At 44.6% G+C, this 13,494-nt stretch overlaps 1 protein-coding gene across 1 annotated transcript in view; it reads right to left on the bottom strand.

The window, feature by feature from the left end:
• The window catches only part of HACD3 (3-hydroxyacyl-CoA dehydratase 3), a 31,281-nt gene extending 19,143 nt beyond the window's left edge, over window positions 1–12,138 (bottom strand). The window contains exons 1-5 of the mRNA XM_069597621.1: window positions 11,536–12,138; window positions 5,355–5,397; window positions 3,213–3,286; window positions 2,094–2,258; window positions 9–60 (exon numbers count right to left, since the gene is read on the bottom strand). Of these exons, the coding sequence (XP_069453722.1) occupies window positions 9–60; window positions 2,094–2,258; window positions 3,213–3,286; window positions 5,355–5,397; window positions 11,536–11,622 (421 nt within the window). The 5' untranslated portion in view covers window positions 11,623–12,138. The remainder of the gene's footprint in view (window positions 1–8; window positions 61–2,093; window positions 2,259–3,212; window positions 3,287–5,354; window positions 5,398–11,535) is intronic.
• Window positions 12,139–13,494: the final 1,356 nt, after the last annotated feature.

Raw genomic sequence — 13,494 nt, 5'->3', positions numbered from 1 at the left:
CAACTTACTTTCAGGGGAGCCTTGGCTTTCGAGTCTGAGTTTATTTAAGCGTTCTTCTTCCTAGAATTTGGACAGAAGTTTTCCAAGAACACAAGTTAGACTACTGTATGGTACAGTATAGGGAACTTTATTCAATATCCTGTGATAAACCGTAAGGGAAAAGAATATGAAAAAGGATGTGTATATATATGTATAAATGAGTGACTCTGCTGTACAGCAATAATGTATTTAACATTGCATTTTAATTATACTTCAGTAAAAAAATAAACTGAAAAAAAAAAAAACCCACAAGTTAAAATTCCCAGATGCTTGCAGAAGCCCACATGAGAGATAAAACGATATGACTCCTTCAAAGCCACCTCCTCCTCCAATTGTGTTCTCACTTCCTTGGGAAGAATGTCTGAAGTCACGGTACTAAGAAGCCTGACTCCTTACTGGGTAGCACTGGCACTATAGAATGACTATCCAGTGCTCACAGAATTAAACCAATCAGCTGGCTTCCAAACTACAAAGTGGGCAGCCTTAAGATCTTCGAGCTGGAAAAGACATCTAGAAAATTTGTCATGGTTGTAGAAACAAAACGGAAATTTCAGACAGGAAACAGATTGCTATTTCATTTTTTAAGACTTCGATGATTTTCTAGAAGCTAAAATCAAATCTCCAACACTAGTGTGAACTTATATTAGGATAATATAGATATAGATGGATATATATGGAAATACTTATAGATACATGTATATACATGGGCTGGTATACACACATATATTTCCTTGTGCTGTCAGCTGAGAGAACCTAAAAGTAATACGTCAGTAGCAATGAGCACTTTTAGCACCCAGATCACCCGGATTCTGGTTTCCACTATCATCCTGCAATAAAAACAAGCCTGGGAATATACAAGATAAACCTGGAGCAGCTTACCATGCCAGAAATTAAGGATGCACTTTAAAAAAAAGGCCCATGATGATGCAGCTGTGTCAAAGGGACACAAGAGCCTACTGCAAGAGCTTCCAGTGGCCAAAGACAGAACAATTTGAGCAACAAGATATATAACACAGCATTGGATTACAGCACAAACTATAAAACAATATAAATCAGTATGGATATTGTCATTTATTTATATCAGAACAGTGTCCCTTTGACACAGCTCCATTATCATGGGCCTTTTTTTTTTTTTTTTTAAGTGCATCCTTAATTTCTGGCACGGTAAGCTGCTCCAGGTTTATCTTATATATTCCCAGACCTGTTGTTTTTATTGCAGGATGATAGTGGAAACCAGAATCTGGGTGATCTGGGTGCTCAGAGTGCTCATTGCTACTGACGTATACTGATATAAATAAACGATAATAAATAAAGGAGAAAAGAAAAATCTCCCACGCAGAATTCCAAAGAAAGTATACAGATACTCCACCCTAAGAATGGGAAGCATAGCTCCTGGCTCGTTGAGTGTGGACTGTGCACAGTGACCTCCTTCCAAAGAAAACAGTAAAGAAAGGAGAGGAGTAACATCAGAGTAGAGCTTCCCTGGTGGCTCCGAGGTTAAAGCATCTGCCTCTAATGCGGAAGACCTGGGTTCAATCCTGGGTCGGGAAGATCCCTGGAGAAGGAAATGGCAACCCACTCCAGGATTCTTGCCTGCAGAATCCCATGGATGGAGGAGCCTGGTGGGCTACAGTCCATGGGGTTGCAAAGAGTCGGACACGACTGAGCAACTTAACTTAACCTAGAGAAACCATACAGTGGAGAAACCTACCAAAAATTAACCACATCTAGGTGAAGCAAGATTAACATCAATAGCTGTAGGTCATGTTGAGAGTATACAACCTTGATATGACATGATAAGAAGGATACTTTACCTCTGAGGCCTTCCTACGCAAAACTCATCTAAGCTAATCATGAGAAAAACATCAAACAAAACCCAGTTGAGGAACAGTCTACAAAATACGTGACCAATACTTCTATAAAACCACGTCTCCAGGTCAATCAGTGAATTTATATTTTTGTCCTTATTTTATCAGATCCTGATAGATATCTGAGGTGCCCCAAATAACTTGGGTTCCTCATGATTTCTGTCTAGATTCCAGATCCTTACTGACCTTGGCTCTGAGCTCCATTTCAGCATCAGACTCGTCCAGCCAACGATCAAAGTCAGGGGCCAAAAACAGCGGGCGCTTCTCCTGCTTGGTGAGTCTCTCCCACCATTGACTCACCTTCTTCTGTACAGTGATGTTTACCTGCCTCTGGGTCAGTTTGTAAACCGGCTAGGAGAGAAAGCAAGAACGTGAGAATGCCCTTTCCCATCCCCCACTCCTTCCCTTGAAACTGCACAAACCACTGTGGCTGAACAGAGAAGCTGCATGGTACTTACTGCCATTCCTTCTCGGTTCCTAAAAGTCCTGGGGCAAAGAGAACATCTAGACCAAGGGCTGGTATGAGGAAGAACGCCAAGAGCAGCAGTGTCTTGCTCTGGTTCGGAAGAACGCCAAGAGCAGCAGTGTCTTGCTCTGGTTCCCTCCCCACCACCCTGCCCCGCTGGGGACACAGGAGGAAAGCCAGACAAGAAAGGCAGATAGTCTTGGTTATCTCGGCAGAAATTAGCATGAACACCCTACCGGACCTACATCATGCCAGGCTCTACATCCAACCACCTTCTCAGGTGCACCACTGCCTTCCAAACCTTCTTCCCATGAAGATGATTCAATTCAAATGGTCAGTGGTTTCCAGCATTTTCTCAGTTACACCTTTTTTTAAAATCAGTCTTTCACTACAGAGCCTTCTCAACTAAACTCAAATTCTTAGGGGCTGCTCCAGCTCATTATTTCTCTATACAGCCTCTCTCTTTGCCTCCAAAGCAAGTCCCAGACTGCTGACTAGTAAGAAACCCTGAAACCACCGCTGACTATTAAGAAACTCACAGCTGGAAAGAACCTTAGAGATCCACTTAACCCAATCTTTCATGTAACATATGAGAAAACTGAAATGCGAAGAAGTGAGGAGACGTCTTCACTCCACTAATAACGACAGAGCCCAGATTCAACTCAGGTTCTCCAATTTTCCTCCTACTCTGTGGCTAACACCTGGGCTCTGTTCCAAACAAAAGTATATTCTGCTTAGGTTTATCTTCTTCTTCCCCATAAGGCTTGCCCCCCATTTAACAAAACTATAAGTATTTATTTCTTAAAATAGAAAGGGAAGTAAGGAAGGAAAGAACATACCTCTGGCTTCACAAGGTCTAAGAACTCCAGGTGAAATTCATAAACATTGTCTCCTTTGGCACCATGCCCCTGAGCTATAAAGAAATATGGGTTGCTGTGAACTTGAGCAGAGCAATGCCGTTCAAATGTTAGCTTGGTGCTGTTCTTTCAGAAGTATGCAAATCAAGTGAGTGGGGGCTTGCAAGCAGAGCTACTCAACAGCTAGATGAAAGCTAAATCTTTGACAAAAGTTTATCTCCTTATGACTTTCTCGTGATCAGCTCTAGAATATTTAATATTCTAATGAGGCCTCAATGATGGCCAGTATAAATAACAGACAAGCAAAAAGAATACAGAAAGCAAAGCCAAAGGTAACACTCTATATAAATTTAATGTTCACATTTATCTTGGCTCTGAATCTACAGCAGAGAAAAGTCAAGTAGGTGTATTCTCTTGACTGCAGTTAAGGAAAGCTGCAGGGTACACGGACCCTCTAATATACCGTCTCAAAGAAAATTCTAAATTTAACACCATCCAACCAGAGACAGGAGACTTTGCAGGTGACACCAGTGATAAGAACCTGCCGGCCAGTGCAGGAAACATAAGACATGGGTTCCATCTCTGGGTCAGGAAGATCCCCTGGAGGAGGGCACGGCAACCCTCTCCAGTATTCTTGCCTGGGAAATCCCATGGACAGAGGAGCCTGGCAGGCCAAGTCCATGAGGTCACAAAGAGTCGGACACGACTGAAGCAACTTGCACACACAACCAGGGGTAGACAATGAAGCAGCTGACTGCTCCTTTAGCACATTCCAAATGGAATAAAAAAGAGAGGTACCATTTTCTCAGCTCATTACCGAGAGGACAAGTGGAACTAGGGGGAAAGACCTCAGGTTGACCATCATGCCCTTCCTGGGCCCTGACATGGCATCTTCCCCCAAAGGCAGCAGGTGCCACGCCTAAAGGCCAGTGACTACGGGATGTCCCTGCCCTCTAACTTTCGGGATTATCTTTCCTCATCTGACTGTGTGTGGAAGGACTTGCCTATTATGTGCTACAGGTAGCTATTCTCTAAGACCACAAATTCCTTAAGGTAGGACAGTCTAGAAAGCTCCACATGGCAACATACACGTTTATCATTTTAATTTCCTTTCAAATGCTGAGCTCCCTCCAACATCTGAGCCATTACCACCAGGGCTCTCACTTGGAAAAGTCGATTCAAAAGCCAGGCTGTGCTTTTACATAAGTATATTAAGGTAGATGGAGTCTCATATAAGGCAGAAACTCTTCAATCTCCCATAACCCAGTCACTTACTAATGACATTCCAAGAAACCAGAATAGAAAGACAGCAGGGAGAATCCCACTCCACTGGGTATCAGTGAATCCCGACCTACCCTCTCAGGCTCAGCAGAAAACCTGCTGATGAACTAAGAAGGAGATGGAGGTGAATTCACAGAATTAAAGACTCTCAGAGCTGGAAAGGCTTCAGATATCGTCTAAAGCACAATGTGTATTAAACTGGTCTGTAAGTATAACATCAGGGAGCCACAAAGTCTTGTTAAGAAAATTTCTATTTGGGGGTTTTGTTCTAATATTTTTAAAAAGAAGCATATTTGGAGTCACCTAGATGGTTACCTTATAATCAAGTAATACTTACTTATATGAGTTCAGCGGCTATTTGCCACTGCGTTCACGAGTGTAATGGAGTCAAATATCACCTACAGTGACCATATTTAACTCTTAACATGTTTCTCAATCTAGGGTCTATGGCCCTAGAGGATCCTGTAGATATATGTTCAGGTGTCCTTGGATCTTCAAGTTTAAGAAACACAGATTATAACCCAATATCCTAATTTCATAGGCCCACAGAAATCAATAAGTTGTCCAAACTAGTAGCAGAATTTTAAGCTACAAGATAAATCTCCTGATTTCTAACCTAGGATACCATTTTGCTATCATCTGCTGCCTTTCCCAGGGGAAAGTGGGATGTTAAATTCCTGAGCTCTCTGATCATATACCTCAAAACAATATAATTTACCCCAAGAGTATCAGAAAGGTGAACATCAATAGAGAGTGAGTAAAATAAACAGATAAAAATAAAAAGCAACCCTCACAATGTCTCTCTAACTGCAGGGGCCTGGGAACCTTTGCCCAGATACTGACCTTTGAAATGTAGCACATTTTCAGTGATGCTGATGGCAGGATTCTGTGGAAAGAGACCAAGAAAGCAAGAAGGGCATTTTAATGAAGAGAAAAATCAAATTAAAACCAGTGGCTTACTTCCCTCCCTACATCCTTCCACCTTGGGGACTCAACCTTCCTGCCCTGTGCTTCCTCCAGAGAATATATTCGGTCATTTACTCCCATCTCTGTGGAGGATTTCTCTATCTGTACACATGGGAGACTGCAGGCTCCCCCAAGAAGGACCCTAAACTGCTCTGCTGTGCAGAGCAATCATATACTGAGTCAGTCCATTCTGCTCATGGGCAGTGGTAGATGGTGCCGTGTGAGGTGCCTCGGGGGAATACACACATCTCAGACTCAGTGCCCGAGCTGCGGAGGCAGGGAGGCCAGCAGAACTGATGAGTCATACCCTGTGAGAAGAAACAATATAGTATCAAGTAACATATGCTCAAGACCAAAAGAGCAGTGAAAAACAGTTAAGTGTTACGGGCATTTACAACAGTTAAGTGTTAGGGGAGTTTAAGAAGAGAGTGAGTATAATAGGAACAGAACGGCTGGGGACAGCCTTACCAGGAGGGACACCCATACCGCATCATGAAAAACAAATTAATTCCTCTATGTTACGTGAAGGGCTGCAGATTACAGGCAGTTGGATGGAAATGGAAACGTGCAGTCCCTTAGTCTTAGGTTCCACGCTCTCTTAACCTCTAGCCAAACCAAGACTAGAAGAGATGGAAATTCTCTAAATTGTTCATTTATTCCCAGAAGTTGTTATGTGCCTTTTAGCAACTTAATTTTTTTTTCCCGGGGGATGAGAAACAGTTTGCATCCTAATTCCCAGATCAAAATGAACAGGCATGAAGCAGCATGTTTCCAGTGCCATAACTAGTCCATTTACTCTTCTTCTATAGGCTCTGCCCTCTGTGTTCCATCTTGCATCAAAGAAAAACAAACAAGACAGAGAGAAGGTGAAGGGTATGTTTATTCTAACAGTGGGAGCCTAAATGCTTCACTCACAGCCATGAAGGCTGGGTGAGGGAGCTTTTAAGCCAAGAACCTCCCCGGTGAGAGTACAGACTTAAGGCTGAGAAGCTCACCCACAGGGGCTAATAAGCCAGATGATCTTCTCTGTGCCAGGGACAGGGAATTAAGGAACTTCACCAAAAAAAGTTATACTTTCAGGGGCATGGTTCCTCTCTAAGGGTGGCAGGGTTTTAGTGTGCGTATTATCATGAAAGCTTGAGTTCTGGGATGTCTTAGTGGTACATTTCCTATTTAGGTCACTTCTTTGCCTACTCTGTGTTCCCCATATCCCAATTCACTTGGAAGGGAAAAAAGGAGTTTGTGGGGAGCTCAGTTTATTCTCCTCGGACATAAGATGTGAGCAGCCAAGGTTTAAGCTCTAGCCACAGCACAAGGCCTGCAGTTCATTAAGCACTGAGTCAGATTTTAGATGCTAACTCCTTCCCTGGTAGCTCAGTCAGTAAAGAAACTGCCTGCAGAGCAGGAGACCAGGGTTCAATCCTTGGGTCAGGAAGATCCCCTGGAGAAAGAAATGGCAACCAAGTATTCTTGCTTGGAGAACCCCATCGACAGAGGAACCTGGTGGGCTACAGTCCATGGGGTCGCAAGAGTCAGACACGACTTAGCAACTAAACCACCATCAACTCCTACCCAGCAGTACACGGGCATGTCAGCTTCTCCGAAGGTGTTGGTAATTAAGGAAGATATTTTGATTAAAAAATAAAAAATTTGCCAGAAACAAGCTCAAAACTGGGAAGGAAGAGACACGGAAGCGATAAAAAAAAATAACATCTATGTCTATAAATGAGATTGGCCTATAATTTCCCTTTCTTCTAATTGCATCATCAAATGAACTGGAGAATGTTCTCTCTTTCTCTTTTCTGGAAATGCAAGTATAAGTCTTCTGTGGTTGCCACCTGCAAGATGCCCCCCATGATCTTCTCCCCCTGGTATTTATACTCGTCAGCCTTCCAAATGACATCAGGAATCTGTGTAACCAATAGAACACAGTGGAAATGAACGATGTGACTTCTCATGCTAGGTCGTAAAAGGCACTGCAGCTTCCTTCTGAGCTCGCTCTGGGAAAACTCGGACACCGGGGCGTGAGAACACTCCAGCAGTCCCATGTATCCTCTCTGGAGGATTAACTCATGGATACCCACTTGCCAATAAGGTGAGTGACACATCCTTGAAGAGTCTACTTCAGGTCATCACATGTTGTCAATCACAAATGACATCTGAACAACCACATGAGAGATCCCAAGCCACAACACCCAACTGAGTCTTTTCTGAAGGACTCAGAAAACGGAGAGATTGACTTTTGTGTATGGCATAAGACAAGATCTTATTTTATCTTTTTGCCACTTGGATTACCAATTGTCCCAACACCATCTCCTGAATGGTTCACCCTTTCCTCCATTAATTTGTAAAGCCACCACTGCTGTTCAATAAGTTTTCACACATGGGTAAGTCTGTTCTGTTCTATTGCTCTCTGTGTTTCTCATCTAAGGTTTAGTATCACAACAATAATGTTTTACACTTGAGTAGCACACTAGAATTCACAGAGCACTTTCAAATCTATTATCCAGTTCAAGCCTCAAAACAATCCCGTGAATTAGGTGTTATTATTCACATTTATTTGTATGAAGAGACTGAGGCTCATAAAGGTTAAATGAATAATCCATGGACACCAGATATTAAGTGGAAGAGTAAGGAACCAACTCTTTCCACCAGACTCTCTATTAGGTAAGGTCAAGAACAGCATCTTTCAAACAGCTTCCAAACAAAGCTAAACACACAGCCCTCATACAACTGAAATGAACAAAAACCTCGAAAAATGAACAAATGCTTTAACAACTATGGTTGTTGGCACAAATCTGTCCTTCATGCTTATCCTGTAAAGCAACTTTATTCTGAAAGTAACTGTGCCTTAGCCCCGATGGACTCTCACTGGTGTCTTTGCTACTGCTCACCTCAAACACAGAAACAGCTGCTGACGAAGGCTTTTTCTTCTCACCTCAGTCGTGGTTTCTCATCAGACACTAGCTCTACAACTCCAAAGACAGAGAAGAGATGCGAAAATCTGACAGTTCTCTGTGTCCCGGGAAGGGAGCATGTCTGATGCCCCCAAACTGGAATTCAACACTGAAACTCACTTACACACAAGCTACAGAAAGCAGGGGGCGGTAGAGAACTGTCCAACAACTCAGAACCCAGCTTAATGTGAGACAAAAGCAGGTACTCCACAAATGGTCTTCATTAAGCAAATAAACTAAAGGCTTCATCCCAAGCCAGAATCACTGGTTCCACAGGCCATGCATGGAGTAATTAATTGGGAAGTTTTTAAAAAGGAGCAGCCCCTGACATTCAAAAGCTGGCCTGGCATTCACAGCTAGGACATGTTACTCTGCTATTATACATTAACAAGATACCTTGATAAAATGACATAAAGCCATTTCATAATTCTGAACAAGCACAGACAAAAACGCGGCCACACTGCCATTCACAAGACATCAGTTACCCTGCCCCTTGGCCAAAATAAGTGACTGCCACTTCTCTACCAATTCGTCTTCCCTATATATGATTTATTCAGATACCCAACCATAGCACTGCTCCTGTTTTCTGACAGCATCTAATCTAAAGTGAATCCTTGCTCCCTTAGTCTATCCCTCAGTCTCCAAAGTCCAAATCCTATGATCAGTTCTAACATTCTAGTGATCTAGCCCACAGGGTATGCTCTCCCTTGCTGATGAGCAATAAACACAAACTTGTTTAACTAGAGGTGTGTTCCTGGCAGTGCCTGGTTATAAGGCATTGACTCCTACAGCAAATCAGATGATCTGAAAGTCTATGCCGTCCTCTTTCCAGAAAGTTCTCCCAGTTTCAGTCTGACAAGAATACTTCACCTTATTTCTGTAAACTGAAAGTGAAAGTGAAGTCGCTCAGTCAGGTCCCACTCTTTGCAGCCCCATGGACGGCAGCCTACCAGGCTCCTTCGCCCATGGGATTTTCCAGGCAAGAATACCGGAGTGGGCTGCCATTTCCTTCTCCAGGGGATCTTCCCAACCCAGGGATCAAACCTGGATTTCCTGCATTGGAGACAGACGCTTACCATCTGAGCCACCAGTGAAGTGATAAAAGAATTAATAAAAGCCACCAGGGAATTAATAAAAGAGAGGTAACAAATTCCTTTAACACCAGGGACCTGGTTTAATACTCAACCCCAAATCTACAAATAAACATACTCATGCACAGAATTTTTTGTTTATATATAATATCCTTCCTCCTAGATAGAATACCCTTGGAAAGCTGAGTCTGTCTGACTCATCTTTGTAAATCTGTAGTGTTTCACACATGGTAGGGGATTTCTTTTATGAATGATACTGACACGTTACTTTAAAACTAACAGTAGCGCCAATGGATGCCTCAGAATTACAGACGAGCAATCTAAGGGGGGAAAAAAAAACTCAACTGGGGACAAAATATTTATTTCTTTCCCTAAAAATAAAAAAGGATTTCTCTTTCCAAAAAAAATCCCTTTTTTTCCCTCCACCTTTACATTTCTTTAACTATAAGATATTCCAAACACATACGTTCATAGTTGAAAATATAACAAACACAATTAACACGTATGTTCATGTTTCTTAACTAAAAGGTTTAGAACTTTCAGGAAAAATTTAAGTGCGATGCTTTCATTTGCCCAACAAATTTACATTTTTTTCCCCCCTCCAACACCACCCTACCTCCCCTAAAAACAGCTTTTCTGTTTGTGTATCAGAAGTATGCCAGGATATCACATCCTTATTACAACTAGAGAGGGTCTCTGAGTTTAACTGGTCTACAAAATGTTTAACTGAATATCTAAGAGACATGGCCAGGACACAAGGTCCATGCTTTTCTTATTGATTACTGTTAGAATTCTCTCTAGAAAGAGACTTTGATCCCCACCTACAAAGATTTTGCTTTTTCTCCTTTTTTATTGAAACACCCTGAAGCAGAGTAGAGGAACACTGCATAGAACATTTATTCATCCTCTGAGGTAAAAGTACAGTTCAGCCTGGTTTAACATGTTAAACGACACAGCACGCAGTGTCACAGCCGACAGCATTCTGGCCAGTACTATCTTTCAATAGGAAAACAGGTTTATATTCCAGAAGCAAAGACTGAATTCAATAAACTCAAGTCTACAACCAAAGATCACCTATCCCTTGCAAGACAATATGCCAGATGGGCTGTCAGAACTGAATATAAACGCCTGACTCAGAGGCAGAGAGAGTTAAGCCAGAGTGAAGGAGGCTATAAAGTGCCATAGATGTCAAGGAGAGTAGGGAATAAGAACGACTGTAGAAAGAACATTCCAGACTACAAACTTCAGCTCCTCAACGATGGGAATGGAATCCTGGATGGTTTTGACAGAGACAGAGGGGTACACAGGTCCTGAGATGGCCACCATTTAAGAAGCCTCGGCTTGTTCACGTGGAAGTCAATGAGATCAAGCATAAATGCTCAATGTGAGTTAAGATAATTTTGAAGTTCTGTATGCAACTCAGCAAACATGAGCCCACAGTCTTCAGAAGAGAGGGGGAAATCACTCCTTCCGGGTCTTCTGGACTTTAAAATGAATGATTTCCATCACTGAATGGCTGGGAGGTGGGTGTGCCCCCCTCCCCCCCGCCCGAGGCAGCGGCGGGCCTCTTGAAGGTCCGAGGGGACCTCTGGACCTCTAAGACCAGCGCTGGACGTCCAGCCGCGGCCCGGCAAGCCACTGTCACACAGCATCTCCGACCCAACGAGCTCATCCCACGCCTCGAGGGGCCTCGGCAAACCCGAATCCAGACAGCCAGGCCTCCAGGGCCAGGCTCCAGCTCCACCAGGCCGCAAACTGCGAACAAAGAGGCTGCCGGGGCAGCCTCTGCTGCGCGGGGCTCACGCAGCACCCAAGGTATCTGAGCCTTCAGGGGGTCGCGCCCGGGGTCTGCCTTGATGAGGGCCAGCCCGTGCTCTGGCCTGGCAGCCCAGAGCGCACCGCGTCCTGGATCCCGCTGACACGCTGCTGCCTCTCGGGACAAAGGGGACGGGGGTCCCAGCGGGTCCCCAGAGCCGAGACCCGGCGCACGTCCCGCCGCCCGGCCTTTACCTGCACATCACTCAGCTCCACGCGCAGATACAGCTCGCGGTGCCGCTGAGCCCAATAGACGTGAGGCGTCAGCACTTGATTCTCCATGACCACACTGCCCAGAGCGGCTCGCCGCCTCGCTGCGCCTCGCTGTCTCAGGTAGTGCGCGGCTGGAACTGGTCAGACGAAGGCCGCAAACCACTGAGCTCGGAAGTGCCAGCAGCTCGCAGCCTCCAGACGACCCACGCTCGCGGGCCGCGCCTGCGCAGTGGTGAGCCAGGGGGCCGCGGCGCCGGCTCCCGGCCTGGCGGCGAGCCGGGTGGGGGCGGGGCGGAGGCGGGGCGGAGGCGGGATGGGGCGGGGCGGAGGCGGGATGGGGCGGGCCGCAGGAGCGTGTTGCTCCGCCGCTCGCCGCGGACGCCTCGGGAGTGGGCTGGTGCGTTGTCGTTCCCTCTTAACTGCTGGAAGACGGTTAAAAAATAAGCGTAAAAACTGAAAAACGCTGGAGGCTCATGAAGAACTGATCAGCATAGAGAAAGGACTTGGGATTGGTGTAGCTGGAAGGTTCCTCCCATTTGTCACTCATTAATTCAGCGTTTGTTGAGCGTCTGCTCTGTGCCTGAGCTGCAGAGATAAAACACCGAAGCTTCAGGAGTAAGTCACAGTACCTGACGTCTTGAAACCCTCAGTCTATTAAAAGCCGCAAGGAATTATAGACATAAGTATGATGATGGTTATAAGAGAAATGGTGGGAAAGCGAGGAAGATGACGGAAGAGTGTTCTAAGAGAGGAGAGTAGGCGTCAAGGCCAGAAATTTCCAACGCTGTCCCATAGAACTTTATACGATTATGGAAATGTTCCATTCTGCGCTGTCCATAACGGTAGCCACTGCCCACATGGGGCTTTTTGACTACTCGAAATGTGGCTAAAGAGACTGATAAACTGAATTTTTTATTTCCTTTACTTATAGTTAACTTAAACAGTTGCAAATTAATGGCTACTCTATGGGACAGCGCAGGAGACTTGTATCTCTTTAAATAGGAAACCCAAACTAGAGAGGATACCAATTTATTTCTAATTTAAAATATCACGTCTATATCCACTTTCAGCCCCAAGTCGCCTTGGAGCGAAGAATTTGATAGGAAGCAACATGACAACGAAAACCAGAAATCTGGGACAAAATCGAACTTTATAATTCAATCTGTTAGTACTCATTTATTTAGCAAAGTCCTGAGCACAGGGATCCAGAGATGAAATGATGCCAGTTCTCAGAAAACATTTAGCTCAGGGAGTAGGTCATATAAAATACAGAGGGTTTTAATATGAGAAATATGCTGAGCTCACAAAGAGGCAGGAAGGTAGGAGCTGAGGGTTGTAGAAACCAGTAGCAGACATTTGAGAGCAAATCCTTGAGAGCTGGGCTGTGAAACGTGAGGAGGAATTTGATAGAGGAAGAAGCAGAGGTGGGGCAGTAGACCCACAGGGCATGAGTCCAAAGTTGAAGAGAGATGGAAGGTTCTGCATATTGGGAGGTGGGGGCTTCCCAGGTGGCTCAGTGGTAAAGAGTTCGCCTGCCAGTGCAGGAGATGCAGGAGACATGGGTTGCATCCCTGGGTGGAAAAGATCCCCTGGAGAAAGAAATGGAAACAGATCCCAGCATTCTTGCCTGGAAAATCCTGTGGACAGAGCCTGGTGGGCTGCAGTCCGTGGGACTGCAGAGTCAAACATGACTGAGGGGCTGAGCACACGCACACATACTGGGGGTTAAGGGCATGGAGAAGAGAAGCTGCTCTGTGTCTGGAAAGACCCAGGGATTGGATGAGGGAAGTCTGTCTTAACAGCTGTTTGTACTTTATCCCACAGACACAGAGGAGTCAAGGAAGTTTGTTAACAGGAGATTAGCAAAATCAGATATGCACTGGGCAAAAAAAAAAAAAAAAAAAAAACAGGAGGAATTAGTAGTAGGCAAACCAGTTGGAG

The sequence above is a fragment of the Ovis canadensis genome, chromosome 7 (genome assembly GCF_042477335.2).
Source record: "Ovis canadensis isolate MfBH-ARS-UI-01 breed Bighorn chromosome 7, ARS-UI_OviCan_v2, whole genome shotgun sequence".
NCBI lineage: Eukaryota > Metazoa > Chordata > Mammalia > Artiodactyla > Bovidae > Ovis > Ovis canadensis.
This window is presented reverse-complemented; position numbering and strand designations above follow the sequence as displayed.